The 22910-nt window shown below is 40.3% G+C and overlaps 1 protein-coding gene across 3 annotated transcripts in view; it reads left to right on the top strand.

Moving 5' to 3' along the window:
* The window catches only part of WDR11 (WD repeat domain 11), a 55746-nt gene extending 36827 nt beyond the window's left edge, over positions 1-18919 (top strand). For 2 of the 3 annotated variants that reach the window (XM_074000815.1, XM_005566592.4), the window contains exons 18-29: positions 314-428; positions 1159-1330; positions 9234-9342; positions 10281-10343; positions 11501-11566; positions 12303-12480; positions 13378-13473; positions 13985-14150; positions 14656-14753; positions 15201-15346; positions 16108-16187; positions 17961-18919. In XM_074000815.1, the coding sequence (XP_073856916.1) occupies positions 314-428; positions 1159-1330; positions 9234-9342; positions 10281-10343; positions 11501-11566; positions 12303-12480; positions 13378-13473; positions 13985-14150; positions 14656-14753; positions 15201-15346; positions 16108-16187; positions 17961-18118 (1447 nt within the window). In that variant the 3' untranslated portion in view covers positions 18119-18919. Of the gene's footprint in view, positions 1-313; positions 429-1158; positions 1331-3880; positions 4006-9233; positions 9343-10280; positions 10344-11500; positions 11567-12302; positions 12481-13377; positions 13474-13984; positions 14151-14655; positions 14754-15200; positions 15347-16107; positions 16188-17960 lie in introns of those variants that run through there. The other variant, XM_074000816.1, reaches the window with a different exon arrangement.
* The last annotated feature ends 3991 nt before the right edge of the window (positions 18920-22910 follow it).

The raw sequence follows: 22910 nt of genomic DNA on the forward strand, positions 1-22910 counted from the left end.
TTGGCAAGCAGGATCAGTAAACTCGTGGAAGTGTAGCTTGGAACCTTGGGTCCCTTCACCTAAACTTGGGAGGATGGAGCTCGAGCCAGTCATTCTTAGGAGATAGTTGTCTGCAAGTGGCTTCTGCAGAAGTCTTAGCTGACCTTAAAGGACAGGCCCTTTCTGTCAGATGTGGCCCCCAGTCCTAGCAAGTAAAGGGTTCTCCCATCATCAGACCTGTCAGAACTGGAAATAGTGAGAGACATTAGATATAGCTTCTGATGACCAGATCTCACTCTACATTGTATTGGTGTTTTTGTCTCTTTGTCTTCAGAGGAATACCTACACATCGAAGTTGGGTGAGGAAGATTCGTTTTGCTCCTGGTAAAGGAAATCAAAAATTAATAGCAATGTACAATGATGGAGCCGAAGTGTGGGATACCAAAGAGGTAGGCCCTCTCCATGAGGAAAAAATGTAAATGGATTGTTAGCCATAGGAACTGTGCTTTGTTAAAAAAAATACTTCTTTCCGATTTAGAAATGAAAAGTACTTAATGAGTTTGTCAAGTTTCTCATAACAAATTATTTTCTTTTAAAAACTTTTACTTTACGATATTTCTGTTCTAAAGGTAACAACTCAAGATTTATTTATTTATTTTATTTTATTATTTTTATTTTTTATTTTCTATTTTGAAGTGGAGTTTCGCTCTTGTCACCCGGGCTGGAGTGCAATGGTGCCATCTCGACTCACCACAACCTCCGCCTCCCAGGTTCTAAGCAATTCTCCTGCCTCAGCCTTCTGAGTAGCTGGGATTAGAGGCACCCACCACCACACCCGGCTAATTTTTTGTATTTTTAGTAGAGACGGGGTTTCGCCATATTGGGCAGGCTGGTCTCAAACTCCTGACCTCAGGTGATCTGCCCACCTCAGCCTCCTGAAGTGCTGGGATTATAGGCATGAGCCACCGCGCCCGGCCGATTTATTTATTTTTTAATATTATCACTGTCTTTGAGACCTTTAAAACGCTGCCTCTTTGTGGAAGGAAGATTGCCAGAGGCTGCCGAGTTCTCAGCTTGCACTGGGCCTTTGCCACAGACTGTCTTCCTTGACCATTTAATCTAGAATAATAAACATCTTCCTTTTCTGTCTGGAAGTGATGCCCAAATTCACTCTTGAAGGTTCAGATGGTGAGCAGTTTAAGAAGTGGCAGAAATGTGACCTTTCGTATATTGGATGTGGACTGGTGTACGTCAGATAAAGTGATCTTGGCTTCAGATGATGGGTGCATCAGAGTCCTAGAGATGTCTATGAAGTCTGCGTGCTTTAGAATGGATGAACAGGAGTTAACCGGTATGGAATCCTAATGATGGGGTCTTTGGAACCTGTCTTTACTTTGCCACAAGCTGCTATATTTTGGGGAGAGAGCTGCTGCTTTGTTTCATTTCAGTCTTATTTTCTTAGAATCTGAGTTTAAGAAAATATATTAAGTTGAAGCTTGAGTGTTTTTACTGCTGAGATGCTGCAGTCTTCGTAACTATAGATGTCAGTTATTCCCAACTCAGGTTTTATAAGTGCCCCTTTTTTTGACTCTTTTCTTTGGTTTGTTAACAAGATAAAAGATGTTTACATTTATAAAAATGGCTTACCCAGAATTTAGGTGAACTCATCAGAGGACATAAATCTAGTGATAAGACTGCTGGCTTTTAAATAATGGCCTTACATCTTTTGCAACCATATATCATTGAAAAGTCACTTTGCAAAGTATTCTGAGTATTATGAATTTTGATGCCAATCTGTGACTAGTAAAATGACTAGTCAAGCAGATTAGGAGACTGCAGTATCTTGCTCTCTTTTGTATGGTTGTTTTGATATTGCTTTTTACCAGAATAAAAAACATTTTAGTAGAATATACCCCATATGTGACTCCAAAAAAAAAAAAAGAATGGGATGATTGTGAGTGCATCCATTTATCAGTTTAAAAGGCAGCTTTTGGCTGATGAAATACAGTGTTCATCCTTGGAAGATAGTTGATCCTAATTGGAGCAGAGGAGGGAACTTCTTGCCTGAGTATTCTCCCAGCACAACTTTGGTGCACCCTCCAGGCTGATACATATAAAATTTCATGAGACTTTTCTGAACCTTTGTAGAGTCAGTGTTTGGCACTTCAGACACAGTAAGGTTTTGAAAACCTGGTTTTTCACTTTGTGCTCATGCTTGAGGCCTACCAAGTTGCTGCTGATGTTAGTGGGGCCGTCTTTAGCTTACATTAGGTGTGCTTTGGTGTTTGTCACCGCCCACCCCTGCCCACTACATTTGGGCACCACCACTTCTTACTGTGTAACTGCCAGCAGGTGAAGCCAGAATTCAAGACCTGCTTTCCCGTGTCTGTCCTTGAGTCATTTGCCAGCTCTGGGGAAGCATCAGGATGGCCTCCTAGGAAAGGGCAAGCATTGGTATTCATTTGAAACCTAAAGGTATTGAGGAAATTGAAGGAACTTCAAGGGTGATTTTTGAAAAAAATTAGTTACTAATTCTAGGTAAAGAAGTGTGGAACTGCAGTCTACATGTTTGGAGAGCTTTTCCTTCACTTCTAATAAAAAATTTGAATCTAAAAAGCTCCAAAGTCAAGGTGTAGCTTGTTCTTAAACTGACTACAGAAATGGAGTCTACCATATTAACCCATGTTCAATACCGTACTTGAACATCTAGCCTGTGGCCAGATTTTAGATCACATGTTTCTTTTAAAATTTTTCTAATATATATTTTTTAAAATTCTTCTCAATCTCGAATGTTATAGCCTCAGCCAGAAAGAGGAAAAAAATCCAAGTAGCAATCAGGAAAGGTCAATGCAATTGGGTATTCATTCCACAAATTGAGCTTTAAACTCAGAACAACCCTCAATAAATGTTAAAGAATGAAAACTGTGGTAGTGTAAATGTGAAGTGAGAAAAAAGACATCTGTGTGTTCACCTCCAGATTCATGGCCAATTTGGTCTTGGGGAAAATAAGCTTAATATAGTATATTTCTATTCTGAGGAATTAGAAGTATATTTGGGGCTTACTGACGTGGGATAAAAATAAAATAGGTCATAGACATTGGTATTTCCTATGTTTTCTTCAATTCTCCTTGATAAGTAGAGAATATCATAAAATATTGATTCACATCTGTACATTTTTTTAGAGCAGCTTAGATAGGCCACTTCTTCCTCCAATAAAGAGGGCAGTCAAATTAGAAGATTAGAATTCCTGTTTTTGAGTTGGAGAACCTTTCTTATCTGCTGCCTAATTTGTCAGGGACATAAAGTGCCATCAAAATAAATCTTAATAGTCTTTTTAGCCACATCTAAAAGGAATGTAAGAGTATGAGATTTGTTTAATAGCATTCTAGTATCATGCAGTTTCCACACCCTTCAAATAGTGTTGACTTGATATCAGGGACTGTTCAACCTAATTTCCTCCCCCGTGTTAAAGGCCACTGCTAAGCACATTTTTCCTAAGTAAGCATATATAGAAGGAAGCTTTCCAAAATCAGATTTATGCACAAACCTTTCCTCTTCATGTGCCACAGCTTTCCGCAGTCATTTTCGGTAATCTTGGGGCGTTCAGAAATGTCTCACAATGACTTGCAGATGAGGGGAGGTCCAGGGATGCTAAACAACCTGGAACGATCTAGTGCAATGAAGAATTGTCCTGCCCGAACACCAGTAGTGTTCCTTAGCTCTCTTTTTCCCCGCTCATTGAATCACACTGAACAAAATCACAAAATAGGGTCCTTTTCTTCCCAGACTTCCAGCTCACCTTAATGTTGCTGCCTCTTCCAAGTGGTGGAGGAGTAACTTTTTTCTACTGCTTTACTTCTTGGCTCTTTGGTTACTGATTTTCTACATTCCTGTCATGTAGGTAGCTAAAAACCGGGATGTTATGATTCACACCTCACATAACTTTAGCCCAGATGGAGCAGAATCTATGACAAACAGCAGTGATGCTAACTGCTTTTGCGTTCTAATTGTGTAATTTTAAGAGGTGAATGAGCTCTTGCAGGTGAGTTTCTATAGCTGTGAGTTGATCACCTATTACTTTTTCGTGGCTGATCTTTACCCTTCAGTAGAAAGATTTAAATTCACTTGAGGGAGGGAAGTAGTTAGGGTCAGTTTCAGTTTGTTCATGCTCATTGGGATGCTGTCAACAATATTTTGCTTTTGGGGAAATAGCATGTATTTGTTTTTAAAAATAAGATATTTCCCTCCTTTTACTCAGACTTGGTCAATGTTGTCTTGCTTGCATGATGTGAACACTCGATGCCGCTTTCTACGTGGATTCTCTTGTATCTTTTCATTTGTTCATTGATTAAGAAATTACCACACAGCATGAGAACTTTCCTTGAACCATTCCAAGATTATTATGTATAATTAATTTTTTTCCCTGACATTTACCATTTCCAAACATACTGTGATGTAATACCAACAACTACTACATGAATCTACCTAGAACATACACATATACCATCTAAAACATGAGTGGGGCTGACTTGAGAATTATATAGATTGTCATCTATGAGGGATGAATAGAAAGAAAGGTAAGTAAGTTAGCCACCTGCATCCTTTTCAGTGCTAAGTGTTCAGTGCTTCTGAAGGTAGTTAGATAAGCCTCATTTTTCCAAGATACAATCCTTCCTTTATAGCCCAGATGTAAAAGAAAAGATGACTAAGTAGAAATTTAAAAAAAAAAAAAATTCAAAACAAAGGAAAAGCTTTAATAAGAATAAAATAAAGTGTTCAATAAGCAAGCCAAATACAAATGATCACCCGGGGGAAAGTAATTTACAAGTCACAGACTGTGTACAGAGGGGAAAAACAGATAAACAAATGACCCTTCAACATATGAAATGATACTCAACTTTATTTATAATAAGAAAAATATTTGACCTCTTACTGGTAAGGATAAAAGAAGAAAAAGAAATTTAAAAAGTAAAATTTTAAAAAGAGAAAAATACAAATTAAAATTGTTTCTTACCTGTCAGATTCAAAAGCTTGAAAATATACTGTGTTGGCAAGGCTGTGAGGAAATAAGCACTCTCATCCATTGCTCACAGTGAGACCCCTGTAGGAAGGAATTGGGCAATATCTAACAGAGCTACGTGCACATTTACCTTTTTACCCAGCAATCCCAGTGCTTAGAATTTAAGATGTACATTCATACATTTTAAGATGTACATTCGTACATTGTGACCAAAATGCACACAAATTTATTCATAGCAAAATTTTGGAAAAAGCCTAACTGCTTAGCCATAGGAGATTGGTTGAATAAATTTGGGGACATCTGCAGAATGGAATAATCTATGCAGCTGTAAAATAGTGAGGAATAGCTCTATGACCTGATGTGGAGTGATATCCAGGATATGTGTAAGTGAAAAATGCAAGTGTAAAAGAGTATGTATAGCCTGCTTGTGTGCAAAGGTGAATTTTATACATAGGTGCATGCACACACATGTTTGCTTACTAACACACACGTACACAGAATAATCCAGAAACCAATGAGAATAGTTAGAGGATGTAGATGGAAAAATGGAGACTATGGGGATAGCAGTGAAACTTCTCTATATTTGTTATATAGTTTCAAGTTTTGAACCATTTATGTATTTTACATAGTCAAAATATACAGTGAAAACAAGGGTGAAAGAAAAAGCAAACCCTAAAATTGAATACAAGACACAGTTGAACCAAACTGTATAACAAATATTGGTAACGTAACTACACACACAAAAAAAAAACAGTTCAAATAACTAAAACACAGAACTTCTCACTCACTGCACACCTTTAGTGGTTTATATTCTAAGGACAGAATTGCTAAGGAATGTTGAACTTTACTTGAGTAGCTGACAGTGGCACTAGTAATTCTGAAGCTGTTTTGTGCATGTTATAGTCTGGAACAAATTAGTAACGAAATTGCAGTTTTTGGGAACCAGGGTCTGTGCTGATAGAAAGGGAGATGCAGATGTGAAGTGGCGGTGGTGGGAAGAAACACTCCAAGGGTGGATTTGGATTGATAAAAAATCATGACTTCTTGAACATGTATATTCCCTGGCTCTGCTCACAGAGAGTTTTCTTGCAATGACACTCAATGGCAGTGAGCACACATAGCACCCAGATTTTACTTTGTAAATTCCATTTCCAGGCTAAAAGGAGCCAGAGGTCCTTGGACAAAAAGTTTATTTCAGGACAGAGGCACAAAAAGTGCAAGATGGGTCTGGGGCATCTTGCGTGGTGCCGGAACTCAAGTAAGGAATTGAAAAACCGAGGAGGACCTGACATAAGAGGCTTCTCCTGTCAAATTGGGGGTAGTCTGAGCATCATGTAAACTAATGGTGGTATTGATGTAAGTGCAGAATACCAAAGAAACCCTCACTCAATAGTAATAGTCACAGTAAGGAAAGGGGAAGTGGGCAAGAAGCAAAAGCTCAGGTGGACAGAAGAATGCCAGCTGACGAATGCAGAAATAATAAGATGAGAAAGTCAGCAGTTTGCAGCCCCTGATACAATAATTAATTCAAACAAGGATCACTTGTGGATGTCAGATCACTGAATAAAAGGATGTTTGAGAATAGGAAATGCAATCTGACAGTATTTCCCCCACATGTTACTTACTAATTAATTATATAGGGGGGAAGGTGCCCTGATAAGGAAGTTCTGGTGAATACCCCTTATCTAGAGGATCAGAGTTAGTGTTTCCTGTAACCAGACAGCTAACATGTTCCTTCTGGTGCAATGCAGTGAAAAGTACACAACATCCTTTGTTCAGACTCTGCCAAAAATGTTTAACCTGAGTCTGATAATCAGAAAACAGAGAAGTTAGAACGTAGGGCATTCTCCACAGCTGCTGACCAGGACTCCAAAAATGAAAAGGTCATGTAAGGCCAAAGCCAAAAGGGAGGAGGAGCGTTCTAGATTGGAGTAGACTAAAGAGACATGACAATGCAGTGTACCAGCCTTGACTGGGCCCCAGATTTTTAAAAATAATATAGCTCTCAGGACATTTGGGGAATAACAAGGGACTTTTGAATTTGGACTGCATTTTAAGTGATTTTACTGAATCAATGTTAAAATTCTTGGGTGTGAAAAAAGTATTATTAAAAATATTTCCAATCACTTTCTGGCTTTTAAATGGAAAAGTCCACATAAAATATTTTATGTATAATTTAATTTTTATTTAACTACATAGAATGAAGTTTTCTAAAGCAGAGCTTTCCAATAGAAACATAATGTGAGCCACATATGTAAGTTTAAATTTAAGTATCCACATTTAAAAAAAAAAAAGAAATTTATTTTAATTAAAATGTTATTTAAGCCAATATATCCAAAGTTTTATTTCAACATATAATCAGTATTAAAAGTTACTAGTGAGACATTTTACTTTTTTTAAAGTATTCATTCTTCAAAATTCAGTGAGTATTTTACATTTATTGTAAAATAACTTGAATTGCCCTCTAAATTTAGAGGACAAATTTTCAGCAGAAACAGTCAAGCTCTATTTAGATTTTATGAAATTTTCAGTTGAAAACTAGTAATGTATTCAAGTTGTTTCAAACATACTTAAAAGTTATTCAATGACTGAATCAATAATCACTTTTTAAGTTTAAATTAAATAAGACAAACATTCATTTCTTTAATTATACTAGCCATATTTTAAGTGACTATCATATTGGATATAATACTGGATAATTGCACAGTCTAAGGTTGATGTGGATCACTGATAGGATTTGGCTCTGTGTCTCCACCCAAATCTCATGTCAAATTGTAATCCCCACAGGTCAGGGGAGGCAGCTGGTGGGGGGTGATTGGATCATGGTGGCAGCTTTCGCCCTTACTGTTCTTACAATAGTGACTGAGTTCTCAGGAGATCTGATGGCTTAAAGGTGTGGCACTTGCCCCCTCACTCTCTCTCTCCTGCTGCCATGTAAGATGTGTCTTGCTTCCCTTCACCTGCCATGATTGTAAGTTTGCCTCCCCAGCCATACGGAACTGTGAGTCAATTAAACCTCTTTTCTTTATAAATTACCTGGTCTCAGGTAGTTCTTTACAGCAGCATGAAAACGGACAAATACAGTCACTTAAATAAGCCAACGCTATTTAGCTGTTTATAAGTTTGTGTCATTTTACATAATTGTATCTATTCAAGGGATCCATGGATAAAGCCTGTGCAGGATTCTGGAGGGGAGTTGGTAATAAGGCCGAGTTGTAACAGCCAAGGCAGCCCTAGAAAATTAGAGCTAAGGTCGAGTCCTATAGAGTATAGGGTGGTCAGAGCAGAGCTGCTGGGCATTGCAGCCTTTAGGTCTTCTGCTGCTTTGCACTGAAACATGTTGACAACTAGGCAAATCTTGTTTGTTAGTGTTCTAAGTAAGCCAGCTGCTGGATGTGGGGGATGCTAGGGCCTAGAGTCTAAGAGGATAGCCCCTGTGTTCAAGGGCTGCCATTATAAGTGAGACCTGGGAATGCTAGTGATCACAGGTGGCCTGATCCCTTCAGTGACATACTCAAGGTTGATAGGCCATGTTAATTGAATAGTCTCAGAAAAACAAAAGTACAAAAGGCACATACAGGTAAATATATTTATTTTTAATATTTAAAAATAATGAACTTTATTGTTATTTGTTGAGTCATTGCATTGAATCCTTTATTCAAGTAGTACCAGAGTTGTATACCACACAGGATACTTAAATTTAAAAAGGGAAAAGAAGGCCGGTCGTAGTGGCTCATGCTTATAATCCCAGAACTTTGGAAGGTCAAGGTGTGCAGATTGCCCAAGGTCAGGAGTTCAAGACCAACCTGGACAACATGATGAAACCCCATCTCTACTAAAAATGCAAAAATTAGCCAGCCATGGTGGCGGGTGCCTGTAATCCCAGCTACTTGGGAGGCTGAGGCAGGAGAATCGCTTGAACCCAGGAGGCGGAGGTTGCAGTGAGCCAAGATCTCGCCATTGCACTCCAGCCTGGGTGACAGAGCAAGACTTTGTCTTTAAAATAAAATATAAAATAAAATAAAATAAAATGAGGGGAAGAAGAATATGTTAATCAGATTTGAATGCAGAGACTCTCTGCTCTTGGCTTGTGTTTCTAAGCAGTGACTACATTGAATATATTCTCTCAGTTGTTCCAGATTTACCTGTTGCTCTCTGTAAATGATTTACAGCTGAAGCTTCATTGTAATGTAAAACTTCATTTTATTTTTAAAAACTTTTCTTTGTTGTCTAGAGCCTGTGTGGTGCCCCTATCTGCTTGTTCCAAGGGCCTCCCTTGCCTTGAAAGCCTTCTTATTACACCAGCCTTGGAATGGACAGTATTCTTTGGACATTTCTCATGTGTAAGTTTTTTCATTTTTCTTTTTCTTTCATAATTTACTTGGGGTTGAAGGACACCCATGAAAGTCAGCCATGGCCTGTACTCCAGCATTTAAAGGGAATGGAGCCTTTAAAGCCAAGAGAAGGTAGAGACACTACAGAATTGCCAGGCTGCCTCTGGGTTCTCAGGGGCCTTTGTAGAAGTGTGGGTCGGTGAGGAGCTGTGAGGGCATGTATTGCTCTCAGGTGTCTGTGTGCTTGTCTTATGGTCTGAACATGGATGTGTCATGATGATGAAAAGGATGCGTGTGAAGAGGGCAATGGAAGCCAGGGGAATTTGGAGCCAGGCACATTCTTTTTAAAAGCAGCATCATTAGCTGCAGGGGTATACTGTGTCTTATAAATCTCAATATTTGCCTCATTGCAAAAAAATATTCACAGAAACTATTAGTGATTATTAATTAAATTCACAAATATTACTGAACTCCTGCCATGTGCAGCACGGATGGGGCATTTAAAAGTAATGCCAGGAAGTGTCTGTTCTCCAAGCACTGTCTCCTCAGAATATTCATTCTGCAGAGTTTAGTGAATGCGCAGATTCCTTTAGTTATTGCTGAGTTCTTCATTAAAAGGAATCTAACCTGATAGATTTTAAAGCCTGCTAATAAATTTCCTGGTTTCTTGAAAGCCAAGGAGACTTTCTTTACTCGTTTTGTTGTTTTTGACTCAATAAGATACAAGCAGATATTAAAGTTGATTGGTGAGGTCCTGAGTAGATTTTTGTTATTTTGGTCTATCACCAGGTTTTTAACCAAGAACTACAAAGAAGATTATCTCTATATTAACACAACTTTTTTGAGGTGAAGAAATACATGGTTTTAAGTGAAGAGATAATGAACTCATTCAAAATCTTTTCTTTACAGTGACTATAATGAACTCATTCAGAATCTTTTCTTTACAGTGACTATCCAGAAAATGAAGAAATAAAGAATCTCCTCCAAGAGCAGTTGAATTCATTGTCTAAGTAAGCACTCCATGTTTTATTAAAAAATAGGAATATGAGAAAGAAAAATATAATTCAACTTTTCAAAATTAAAATAAGTTATGTTTTAGAAAGTATTAATGGCCCAAGAAGAGACCATTCTGTTTACAGAGGTTTGCCTCCCTTTAGAGTCTGTTTTGCAGAAAAAGTACTTAGTAGTTACAGTGAGAGAGCATCTGTCTTCACCAAGTTCATGAGCACCAGCTGCTCCGGTCTCACATTAGGGCAGGACTAGATGCATAGTGTGAGCGTCCTTGTAGCTCAGCCTGCCTGTGCTACAAACATCCATGAAGCCTCACAGTGGGAGACGAATCGCAGGGTGATTCTGGGTCTGCTTCCCGCTTCTAAAATGAGTTCTCTGTGTCAGGTGCTGGTGTGCACAAGTCTGGCTAAGAAATGAATGTGCTCCCTAGAGCCAAGGGCATTGAACAGAATGTACTGGGAATAAGAAAGGAAAAAATATGGGCCTACAGGGAGTTCTTGGGGAAAGCATAACACATGTTCGCAGTCTAGAATCTATTACATATAATTATAGTATTTAACAAATTAAACGTGAGATTTTTTTGATGGAAAATTCAAAATAATTAGTTTTTTCTATGCAAAGATTAACATTTATGTTTAAATGAGAAACTATAGATTTAAAGAATATCTTCCTGCCTGATTTGTGAATATTAAGTATTTGACTATTTTAGAAACATGAATTTATAAAAGCACTAACCATTTTTCCTTAGATACTTTATTTTTGGAATAGTTTCAGAATAAATTACGAATGTCATCTTCTTTAAAGTATTTACTGTTCTTGATGATTAGCAAAATGACTTTGTCAACAATGGCATTCTTGTTCCAGTAGTTAGGCAGCTGATACTTTCAAAAACTGTTGTAAGCCTATAAACCAGAAATGAGAGCGCTGCAGCTCCCTGTGGTGGCCAAAAGCTGCTACTTCTCCAAGCCTTGAGAACACTCTCAGCCCCCTTCAACTTTTATGATTTCAGTGTCATAGTAAAGTACCTTGTTTTGTGTAAATTCTACACATGTTATTTGACTGGAATTTTTCATTTCAAGAGTATATTGGTCAACCCCCATGCTTTATTGTTTGATTGAAAACTTTTGTCTTACTTTTGTCCGGATTCCTTCCGCAGTGAGATAAAGAAACTGTTGCTTGATCCAGAATTCACTCTCTTGCAGAGGTGCCTGCTTGTTTCAAGGTAATATTGTTTGATGTATTCTGTATAAGGATTTCAAGTCAACTCGTTTTTTTTAAGGGTTTTTAGTTACAAACACTTAGATTTTAGAAAAATGTATCAGTTCATCCTTTAGATTTAACTTAAAATAATTTTGATAGTAGTAATAACAAATCGGAAAAAAATCAAATTGCATTTAAAATGTGAGATCTAGGCCTTCTCTCTGGAAAGCACTCCCTCCTACAGCTTTTTAAAATATGTGTTTTAAAATATCAGATACAAACTGCATATATTTAAATATAACAATAAATTATATTTAGAAGCAACAACCTGTATATCCTGACTTACAGTAGAGTTTGTCACTTGTAAAAAAAAGACTCCTCTCCCTACAGAATAAATAGCACATTACTTTCATACCTTATCTAGCCAGTTATCCCAGAAGAACTTCTTCCTAATGTGAATCAGTGTCCCACATTGAAAGGTATGCTAATGGCAAACCAGGTAAATAATTGTTCTTAACACAGAACGGAAAGATGTTGGGGTCTGAAGGGGTCCTATGAAGTCAGGTCCTTGTATTGTTGGAGGCCCAGTAGCAGGGCTGGAGAACTTGCTGCCTCCCCCTTTCACCCTGCCAGGCCCCATGCCAGTATCCGAGTGGACATGTGACAACACTCCCTTCCAGTCCTTCAGTCTACTCTAGCAAGCCATCCAGGCCAGGTGTGCTGCAAGTGCAGTTGAAACGTTGCTTCATCCTTGCCAGGCTCTATGGTGACGAATCGGAGCTGCACTTCTGGACTGTCGCTGCCCACTATCTGCACAGCTTATCCCAGGAAAAGTCAGCCAGCACAACAGCTCCTAAAGAAGCTGCTCCTCGAGACAAACTAAGCAACCCACTGGATATATGCTATGATGTGCTCTGCGAAAATGCCTACTTTCAGGTAGTCTACTTCACATAGCAAAAGCTTTAGAGCTGTCATCTTGATTACTTATATCTTTGTCAATATCTTAAACTTGGGAAACTTTCAAACTAAGTTACTGTTCAGTAATAGAAATAAGCCCTTGAAAATTAGCTGGGTGTGGTGGCACGTGCCTGTAGTCCCAGCTACTCAGGAGGCTGAAGCAGGAGAATCACTTGAACCCGGGAGGTGGAGGTTGCAGTGAGCTGAGATCATGCCACTGCATTCCAGCCTGGGCAACAGAGCAAGACTCTGTCTCAAAAAAAAAAAAAAGAAAAAAAAAAGAAAGGAGGGGAGGGGAGGGAGGGAGGGAGGGAGAGAGGAAGGGAGGGAGAGAAGGAAGGAAAGGAAGGAAAGGAAGGAGAGGAAGGAAGCCCTTGGTACATTTGCATTAAAAAAAGCCTGATTCAGGATTTGAAAAGCTCATAGGCAATTACTGAGTTTTTTACTAAGCATTAAAATTTTATTATTAAACAGTCTTAATTGTTTAATTTGTCTACATTTTTAAGTTAGCTTCATTTTAATTGTCATTAATTTTCTATAAATAACAAATACTTTATACACTTGAATTGAATTTGCTGTTCGCATCAGAATTTCTTTAACCTCCTGCAGAATGCTTCAGTGCACATAGGTTTTTATGCAGCTCTACTTAAGCGCCAGTTTCTGTGGGCAGGCAGGCATGCATTCAAGCGATAATGTCTATCAACATTTTTTCTTTCCAAATTCTTCTTAAATATTTGGAACGCTGTAAAGTTGATTATTAACCTGAAAAGGCAAAGTAGTTTATTAAAGTGATCTTATTAAGTACAGTAAAATTTAAATAATTCCAGACTCTCATAATCCAGGCTTAATTTTTCTTTTTTTTTTTTCCAATTCTAGAAATTTCAGCTAGAAAGGGTTAATCTACAGGAAGTGAAACGGTCAACTTACGATCATACAAGGAAATGTACAGACCAGCTCCTACTCTTGGGTCAAGTATGTGAGTTTTTGTAACTCTTTACATGCTTCATTAAATTGCTAGTTAATTAGTATTTCAGAGCAATATATCTGTATGTATATATCTCATAGTATTTTCCCCTTGAATGTACCTCCTTCCCTATAGACAGTTCAGGCTTTCTTTCAAAATAATACCAATAAACTTCATAAGAAAGTAAAAACATGTGGTTAACCAGCTTGTAATTTAGACTTCCATAATGTCCAGTGGAGCCCAGCTATTTGTTTTGTTTTTTTGTGTGTGTGTCCGAATTCACTGGTGCAAAGCTTAAAATAGGCAATTACTCGAGCACCTAGATACACCAGACTCTGGCTTTGTTTGTCTCAAAATAGTAGTGTAGCACCTCTGTTTAATTTTTGTATTTGTAAACAAAATATTCAATTGCAGTTTTTGACAATGAGTGTTTTCCTTTAGTTTTCCACATTATGAATTTTAAAAAGTTATGTTGGAGGAAAATATTCTCGTAATTAGAAAAACCGTTTCTCTTACTAGACAGACAGAGCTGTGCAGTTGCTGTTGGAAACAAGTGCAGATAACCAGCATTATTACTGTGATTCACTGAAAGCCTGTTTAGTCACTACTGTCACCTCGTCAGGCCCCTCTCAGAGCACCATTAAGTTGGTGGCGACGAATATGATTGCCAATGGCAAACTGGCAGGTAAGGCACACATGATATATTTGTCATCTCTCTGAAAAATGAGACCTTGTTCCCAGCAAAGTATTTGATTAGTAGGGACATTTCTTTCTTTTTTACATATGCTGAAGAAAAAGAAGAATGATTGCTACCTATAAATCAGATGACTATAATTGTCTAAACCAGAATTAACTGTTTACACTTTTCAGAGTGAAAGGGGGCTCTATTAATAATTGCTGAGATAATAGGCATAAATCCAACAATCCTAGGCAAGCCAGAACAATAAAACCTGCGAGAGAACTATGCTTTCCCTACTTATTCTCCAGACTGTATTGTGCTTCCTACCCTGGTTACTTGAGTAATAACAGTAAAACCCTGAATATTATGTTTCAAAATTTAAATCAAGCCTGTCTTCAGTAGGTATAAAATGGGCAAGACTAAATAAGGTCAAATGGGGATTTAACTTTTTAATGACTTCTCAAAGAAAGAGCTGCAGTGTCACTTGAGGGGGTGTGCGTTTGTCTTTCAGAGGGCGTTCAGTTGCTCTGTCTGATAGACAAGGCTGCAGATGCCTGTCGCTACCTGCAGACATACGGCGAGTGGAATCGGGCTGCATGGCTGGCGAAAGTAGGTGGTTCCAAGTTTCAGTAGGTGCCCTCAACATTTGGGATAGAAAGTTCAGTCCTGAACTTTGGACTTATGACTTTGAAACATTTTTTGGGCTGCAAAGCTGCTTTGCAAATATTTTCTTGCAACCTTCATCCTTTTCCTATTCTTTATGAGTGTAAATAGCATTACTTATTTAAAAATGGATCTTGCATTGGTAGCAATTAAGTAAAAGCAGCTGCCTCCTCTTCCTCCTAGAGTCTGAGCCTGAACTACAGTCCAGAGGTATTGGGTCCTGTAGGCACAGACTTAGCATCATTCAGGGTGTGCAGCAGCTTCGGGGCAGTGTTCTAGTCAAGCAGAGCCTAGCCTGTGTTTCATAGAAACAGATCTCACTTTAACGGAATTATTATTTTTTCTTTATAGAGCGCAGGATGTTTTTGTTGTTAACACAGGCATCTTTCTCAGGTCCGTTTGAATCCTGAGGAGTGTGCCGACGTTTTAAAGCGGTGGGTTGACCACCTTTGTTCTCCACAAGTCAATCAGAAATCAAAGGCTCTCCTGGTCCTCCTCTCTCTGGGCTGCTTTTTCAGCGTGGCAGAGACGCTTCACAGGTAAACCGAGAGTTCACATGGGCTGCTCAGGACTGCCCGTGAGCAGTCACTTCATGTTCTCTCGCGGTTCTAGCAGGTGGTGGTACTCAATGTGAAGTGAAAGGAGAAGTATACATTTCAGGTTTGTCAAAAAACCCAAAGGAGAGTGGAACTGTCCATGTTCATTACGTCTTCATTTGGTCTGGGAGCTATGATAGTTTCCTACTAATATGCTGATCAAACCTAACAGGCACCTAGTAAAAAGGAATTTAAAAGTCTTCAGAGAATTGGGGTCCATTCAGCTTTGACTAGAGCAACTGAGAGGAGGCCCAGAGAGCAGGGGGAGAGGTGACAGAAGGCATGGTGAGGTGGAGACATCCTGTCTGAAAATCTGGAAGAGGAACAACCATCACTAATTGTGGAGCATTTCATTTATTCAAAACTAAGGGAGGTAGATTAAGGAAATATGACAAAAGATTACTTGTCAACTCTGGATACTGGGTACATGGGCACTTGTCATCTCTGTAGATTTTTGTGTATTTAAACTATTTCACAATTTTTTAAAGTATTAATTTTAAAAAGCTTGGGTTTGGAGATGTGAGTATTCTTCCCTCCTTTTTTTAATAAACCAGGGCTTAGAAAAGTGCTTGTATCTTAATGTAGTACGAAGGTTTCCAGGGAAAATGTGTAAATGTCTTTATACAGAAATATACCCTTCAGTGGTGCTGCCCACCAGTGACATAAATCACAAAGCATAACTCTTGTTTTGTTCTGTTGAGCAGCATGCGATACTTTGATAGAGCGGCCTTATTTGTGGAAGCTTGCCTCAAGTATGGAGCATTTGAAGTCACTGAGGACACAGATATCCTTTGCAAGGTTTTTATAGTGACGAGGAAGAAAGTGACATGCATGGGTTTTGGAATTTCCCTTAGTTGTGCTGCCTGGACAGGAGCTATATTATGTTGTGAAAGATCCATGTTCTGATTTTCTGATTCACCAAAGCCAGGAAAGAGGGAGAAATTAGAGGACAAAGAATCAGAAAAGAAGGTGGCTGCACCGTGGGTGTCAGCTTTGACTAGAATGGAGGGAGGCAGGAAGGACTATGCAGGACAGGGCCCCCAAGTCTTGTTTGAACTTTAAAATAAGATGAAGGAATGATTTGGGGAACAGGGAGAAGGACTTGGTACTTTCAGATAGTACTTTTTCCAGACCAGGCATTCCGTGGAATACATCTTATATATTTATCTAGAAAAAATAAACTGGAATAACTAAAAAAGACTCCCACGATCACCTCTAATGACAATATGCTACGGTACAAAATACAGCACTTAAAGAGGGGTGTTGCTCAGGCCAGCCACCATGATCCACCCATCAGCCGCAACATTTTATTTCTTCTAAATGTCACTTGAGCAACATCGGTTTCTTTGAAAAGAGTGAACTTGAGAATGCAACTCCCAGGACCAGAAAAGAATGAACTTGGGCCAGTGCTTGTGTGGCCCTGCTGCTGCTCACTACACTTTGCTTCGAATTCTTAAATTTGCTCTCATTTCTACATGGCAGCTACTTGGTTCTCTCTCTCTTTCTCCCTCTTTCTCTCTCTGTGTGTATATATATACACACACACACATATATACATATATATATATATATATATATATTTTTTTTTTTTTTTCTTACAGAAAATTAAACTAAGACTAAACTAAATTTTTTTTTTTCCTGTTTTTGAGGCAAGGTCTCACTCTTCTGCCCAGACTGGAGTGAGTGGCACAATCATGGCTCACTGCAGCCTTGACTTCCTGGGCTCAAGCAATCCTCCCACCTCAGCCTCCCCAGTAGCTGGGACCATAGGTCCACACCACTGTGCCTGGGTTTTTTGTTGTTTTGTTTTGTTTTGTTTTGGTAGTGATGCAGGTCTATGCTGCCCAGGCTGGCCTTAAACTCCAACTCAAGCGATCCTCTCACCTTGGCCTCCCAAAGTGCTGAGATTACAGGCATGAGCCACCCAGCCCTACACTGAAAGTTTTTTTTAAATTAAACTAAAGCCTGAGCCTACTCAAGATCATGTACCTAGTCATTGGGAAGGTGACTGGTTCAGTGTATCTATTTTGAGGATCAAAGCATCAGCACAGAGTACCCAATAGGCTGTTTAAAAAAAAAAAAAAAAGTTTTTAAAAACAATAGGCAGGCCTTTCTAAAAACCCAACATCCAGATATAGGGAATGTTGAGAAATAAATATCTGCCCCCAAACTGCCAGCCTCTCACACTTTCAAATGGAATGAGGATATGCAGGTTGAGTTTCTCTTCTCATATCATTCATCTTCCAATCTTTAGTTGAGTGTAGGTTGTGGGAGAATCTGGAAGGATGTTGGTTGAGTCCTCTGGAAGGAGAAGCTTTGGCCTCAGCTGATGCGAAAGGTAGTGATTGTACAGACTGAGATATGGCCTCCTATAGCCGGGAATCACCCTCCGCCTACAAAAAGGCTCCTGTGTTCATCCTGTGCTGCCCGCTGTGGACACCAGGTCCCTTCCGAGCAGCCAGCAGAGCAGACGCAACTCACCTTTCCTGTTTCTAGGAGCCTGTGCGGAGCCTCATCACAGCCCTTTTTACTCTTCTTTTCCTTAGCTATGGTTTACAGAAACTTATCACTGCTGTATATGCAGATTATGCCAGGAGTTTGAAGAACCTCGGTTTTAAGCAGGGAGCAGTTCTCTTTGCTTCAAAAGCTGGAGCAGCTGGCAAAGACTTACTAAATGAGCTTGAGTCCTCCAAGGAAGAACGCATCGAAGAGTGACAGCTTAATAAATTCCAGGGAATCTGACCTGGAAGGCAGATGGGAGGGGGCTGGTCTGACTGTGGTCACCGCCACAGTCCAGGATGAAGAGGAGTACAGGGTCCTGTGAGCTGTTTGACCACTGTTCTAAGGCTATGTGTGCCCAAAAGCACATGAGCGTCTATGTTGGGAGTAAGTTTGTATCCTGTGTTGATCTCAGAAAGAATGTGAATGCTTAAGATTTTGAAAGTATATAATATTTTATACTTTTGGAGAGAGCTTTAAGAGTCCCTGGAAATACTTTTTAATTTTTTTAACTTAAAATTCAAGAGACTGAATCACTTTTCTCATTGATTAAATGTAAACATGATTGAGAAACCTATAGTAAATGAAATTTGTGAGATGTTTTCTCAAATATATGCTGCGCCTGTACTTATATACAGTCTTTCAAGATACAAACAGGACAGAAACATTTAAACTAGTATTAAAGATAGCTTACCAAAGCATTTTTGTTTTCTTACCTTGAAAACACAGAACTGTTAATTCCTTGGTTTAAGCAGTCACTAAGTTTTGTAACTTCAGGCTCAGAGGCTATAGGAGGTTTTAAGATTTATGTTTAGTTCGGTAGGTGAGGTCTTTGATATTTTGAATTTTAACTCCTTTTATGATACATCACAGTAACCTCATTTTTGAAGTATTTGTACTTTAATGTTCTTTCTGTTCTGATAGTTGAAGTATGAGATGTAACTGTTATAAATTATTGCTGAAAACGTAAATGTCTGTAACTTACAAACATGATAAATAAATAAAAACTTCCCTCCAGGCCTTTGTGTTCTCTGCATTGCTGTGCATGAGGCCAGGTGATGAGCTGGCTCCTCAGGCGTCATCTGGTCACCCAGCCTCGAAAGCCTGGCTGCTCCTGCTGTATCCAGAGAAACCTGTATGTGGGAATCCTATGAGTACGGCACAGGGCAGGAAGGACACCCACACCCCAGGCAAGTCTACCTCTGAGTTCCCGGGTGGGAACGTGGCTTAGTGCACTTGGAGATGAGGGCGTGAGCATTTCTGTCTTTTCCCTCCTGAGCCTGTTGGGTGACACATCATACCCACCAAGAGGTACAGTTTTTAAAGAGAAGCATAGCCTCTTTCTACCCTTAGACCAACCAGTCTGACACCCTCTGCCAAGGAACTGAGCTCCATGGAAAGGAAGGCCTGTCCCAGGAATACTTGTCCCCAGCTCGGTGCTTTGGCAAGCGGTTCTGTGTCCGGAGTTGGTTACTTCCAGTGGGTTCTTGGTCTCACTGACTTCAAGAATGAAGCTGCAGACCTTCGCAGTGTTACAGCTCTTAAAGGTAGCACAGACCCAAAGAGTGAGCAGCAGCAAGATTTATTGTGAAGAGCGAAAGAACAAAACTTCCACAGCATGGAAGGGGACCCAAGCGGGTTGCCACTACTGGCTGGGATGGCCAGCTTTTATTCCCTTATTTGTCCCTGCCAACATCCTGCTGATTGGTCCATTTTACAGAGTGCTGATTGGTGTGTTTACAATCCTTTAGCTAGATACAGAGTGCTGATTGGTGCGTTTTTACAGAGTGCTGATTGGTGCATTTGCCATCCTTTAGCTAGACACAGCGCTGATTGGTGCATTTTTACAGAGTGCTAATTGCTGCATTTACAGTCCTTTAGCTAGACACAGAGTACTGATTGGTGCGTTTTTACAGTGCCGATTGGTGCATTTACAATCCTTTAGCTAGACACAGAATGCTGATTGGTGCGTTTACAATCCTCTAGCTAGACAGAAAAGTTCTCCAAGTCCCCACTTGACCCAGGAAGTCCAACTGGCTTCACCTCTCAGTTCTAGAAGAAATCCAGGATCCATTATTGGTCCTGTACGTGGCCTATGTTTCCTGCCGTTTCTTTGCCTAGGCACACTGCAGTAGACTCTAAAGGCCACGGGCAAATACAGCTTTCTTTACATTGTTTATTATTTGTCCAGATTTGTTTATTCAACCATTGTCTTAGCTTTGGCTGCTATGACCAAATACATAGACTGAGTGGCTTAAACAACAGACATTTATCTCTCAGAGTTCTAGAGGTTGGAGGTCCAAGACCAAGGTGCCAGCAGATTTGTTCCTGGTGAGGAACTTCCTAGCTTGTAGAGCGCTGCCTTCTTGCTGCATACTCATGTGGCCTTTCCTCTGTGTATGCACGTGAAGCAAGCGGTGCTCTATCTTCCCCTTAAATGAGCCCTAATCCCATCATGGGGTCAACCTCAGCCTAATTACTTCCAAAGGCTGAACCCTCAAATACCATCACACTGGATGATAAGGCTTCATTATATGAATTACCAAACTTAGGAGTCAGAGAGAAAGAAAAAGCTTTATACCAGAGTCGTGCATTCTGAAAAACGAAAATGCTTTGGATTTAAGGCCAACAAATAGGTACTAAGGCATTGCCTGATTGTGAGAGCAAAGCAGGGCCAGGCATGGCAGCTGGGTGTGAACACAGTGAGCAGACAAGGCCCAGAGCCTGGGTTTGTGTCAGTCTAGCTGGCTAGTTAGCAGTTAGGACTCCCACGGAGACACAGAGACCAAGCCTGTGTCGAGACACAACTGAAAACCCCCTTCCAAACAGAACAGGTGCTCTCTGGTGATATTCATGGCCACGTTGCTGAAAACTGTCACACTCGCCTCCATCAAGCATTAGAAATCAAGAGCTGAACAAGTGTGAATCGTTTTTCATATTTAGCCTTTCTGAATATCTTTCCATGAAAGATCGTTAAGAATATGTGTTGTCAACGCACTAATGAGGTGTCTTCACGAGCTGAAACAAGCAGCTGAAATTGGGAATAAGACAGAATGACTCCAGGACAGCAGCCCCTAGCCCCAGTGCCGGCCCCTACAGAAGCTGCTGGGCAAGGCCTGGGCCCTTCCCTTTGCCACAAAGCCTGGGTGGGGGTGGAGGAGCCCCCCTGGAGGTGGGGCTTCAGGAGGAAGGCCAGGTGGTGGATGGCAGGTGCTTCCCCTTGGCTGGTCTTAGAGCCATTTCCTACTGCACACCGTCACCTTTTTCCTGCTCTGTTGCTAATGAAATCCTCTGCCAAATGTAGCTGGCTGCCCCACCACAGTCTTGCTCTAGGTCTAATCATTGCTTTGGACGTAGTAGCAGGACATTTTATTCTTTCAAAATAGTTAACAGAGCAGATTCATACAAGCCTCATGTCCCTCACACAGGTACCTGATCAGAGAGTCTCAACATGTAGACATCATTAAATAAGAAAACAGTTTCTCTCTCATCTGTTTGATTACTGGAGGCTTCCTCTTGCCTCAGGATGGTGTTAGGTTTCAGTGAATCCTGAGCTCTGTGACCACCCAGGATATTCCATTCTCAGCAACAGGATGTGACTGAAGTAAAGCATTCAGGCACAAACTTGTAACAGTGCTACGGAACTAAAGGAGGGCCACGCAGGGAAGGCACACAAGGGAGAATGTTCTAGGCAGTGGGGATGTTTCTCTGGGAGCCTGCGTGAGATTATTTTGACTGACTCAAAATGATTTGTGAATGAAAGAACCCTTTTAATTAAAACGTAACGGCAGTTTTAATCGATGACATGTTGCTGCCGCTTTAAAAGAAGGAAGGAGGAGCTGGCTTTTGGAAGGCCCTTCTGAAAACTGCTGGAATCCAGTGAGATGGCAGGTCTAAGAGGAAATCGGAAGGGCAGACGGCCACCGCCTCGTCTTGCATTGCCTTTCCTGCAAGGGTCGTGTATGTTTTCTTTCCTTCCATGTCTGTTTGGTCAGCACACAGCACGCATTCAAAATAACCCAGGAAAGCCCTGCTTTTCTCCTGCTGAGAGATGGCGAGGCTCTCACAGGAGTCCCTGCAGGCAATTTCAGGCCTTTCTCTTTGGTGTTTGGCCTGATGCCTAAAAATGCCAAATAAACACCACTCCCACCTTATTTTTTTCAAGAACATTGAGAAGTATGACTTAAGATAAAATATATCCTAAGTATAAGAGAAAGAAGGACATTCTGAGGTGACCTGACATGATTTTTAGCTTTCCCATCTTCCATATGTAAAGTGAGCAAAGCCAAGGACAATTAAAGATGCTCAAATTGCCTGGCGCTGTGGCTCACGCCTGTAATCTTAGCAGTTTGGGAGGCCGAGGTGGGCAGATTGCTGGAGCTCAGGAGTTCAAGACCAGCCTGGGCAACATGGTGAAACCCCATCTCTACTAAAATACAAAACATAAGTAGCTGGGTGTGGTGGTGTGCACCTGTAGTCCCAGGTACTCGGGAGGCTGAGGCAGGAGAACTGCTTGAAATCGGGAGGCGGAGTTTGAGATGAACTGAGATGGCACCACTGCACGCCAGCCTGGGCGACAGAGAGACTCTGTCTCTTTAAAAAAAAAAAAAAAAAAAGGAAGAAAAAAAGAAAGATGCTCAAATTATCCCAGTGTGGTGGTGGGCACCTGTATTCCCAGCTACTTGGGAGACTGAGGCAGGAGAACCGTTTGAACCTGGGAAAAGGAGATTGCAGTGAGCTGAGATTGCACCACTGCACTCCAGCCTGGGCAACAAGAGCAAAACTCCATCTCAAGTCAAAAAAAAAAAAAAAAAAAAAAAAGAGGCTCTGATGGGCTGCTTCAGAAAGATGGGATTTGAACAAATCATTGAGAATTTAAGAACAGATTAAAAGACAATCCTCAGTAGTCACTGCCTTAAAAATGTAACCAGACTTTGGGAGGCCGAGGCAGGCAGATCACAAGGTCAAGAGATCGAGACCATCCTGGCCAACATGGTGAAACCCCGTC

This window comes from Macaca fascicularis, chromosome 9 (assembly GCF_037993035.2).
Source record: "Macaca fascicularis isolate 582-1 chromosome 9, T2T-MFA8v1.1".
In the NCBI taxonomy this organism is placed as follows: domain Eukaryota; kingdom Metazoa; phylum Chordata; class Mammalia; order Primates; family Cercopithecidae; genus Macaca; species Macaca fascicularis.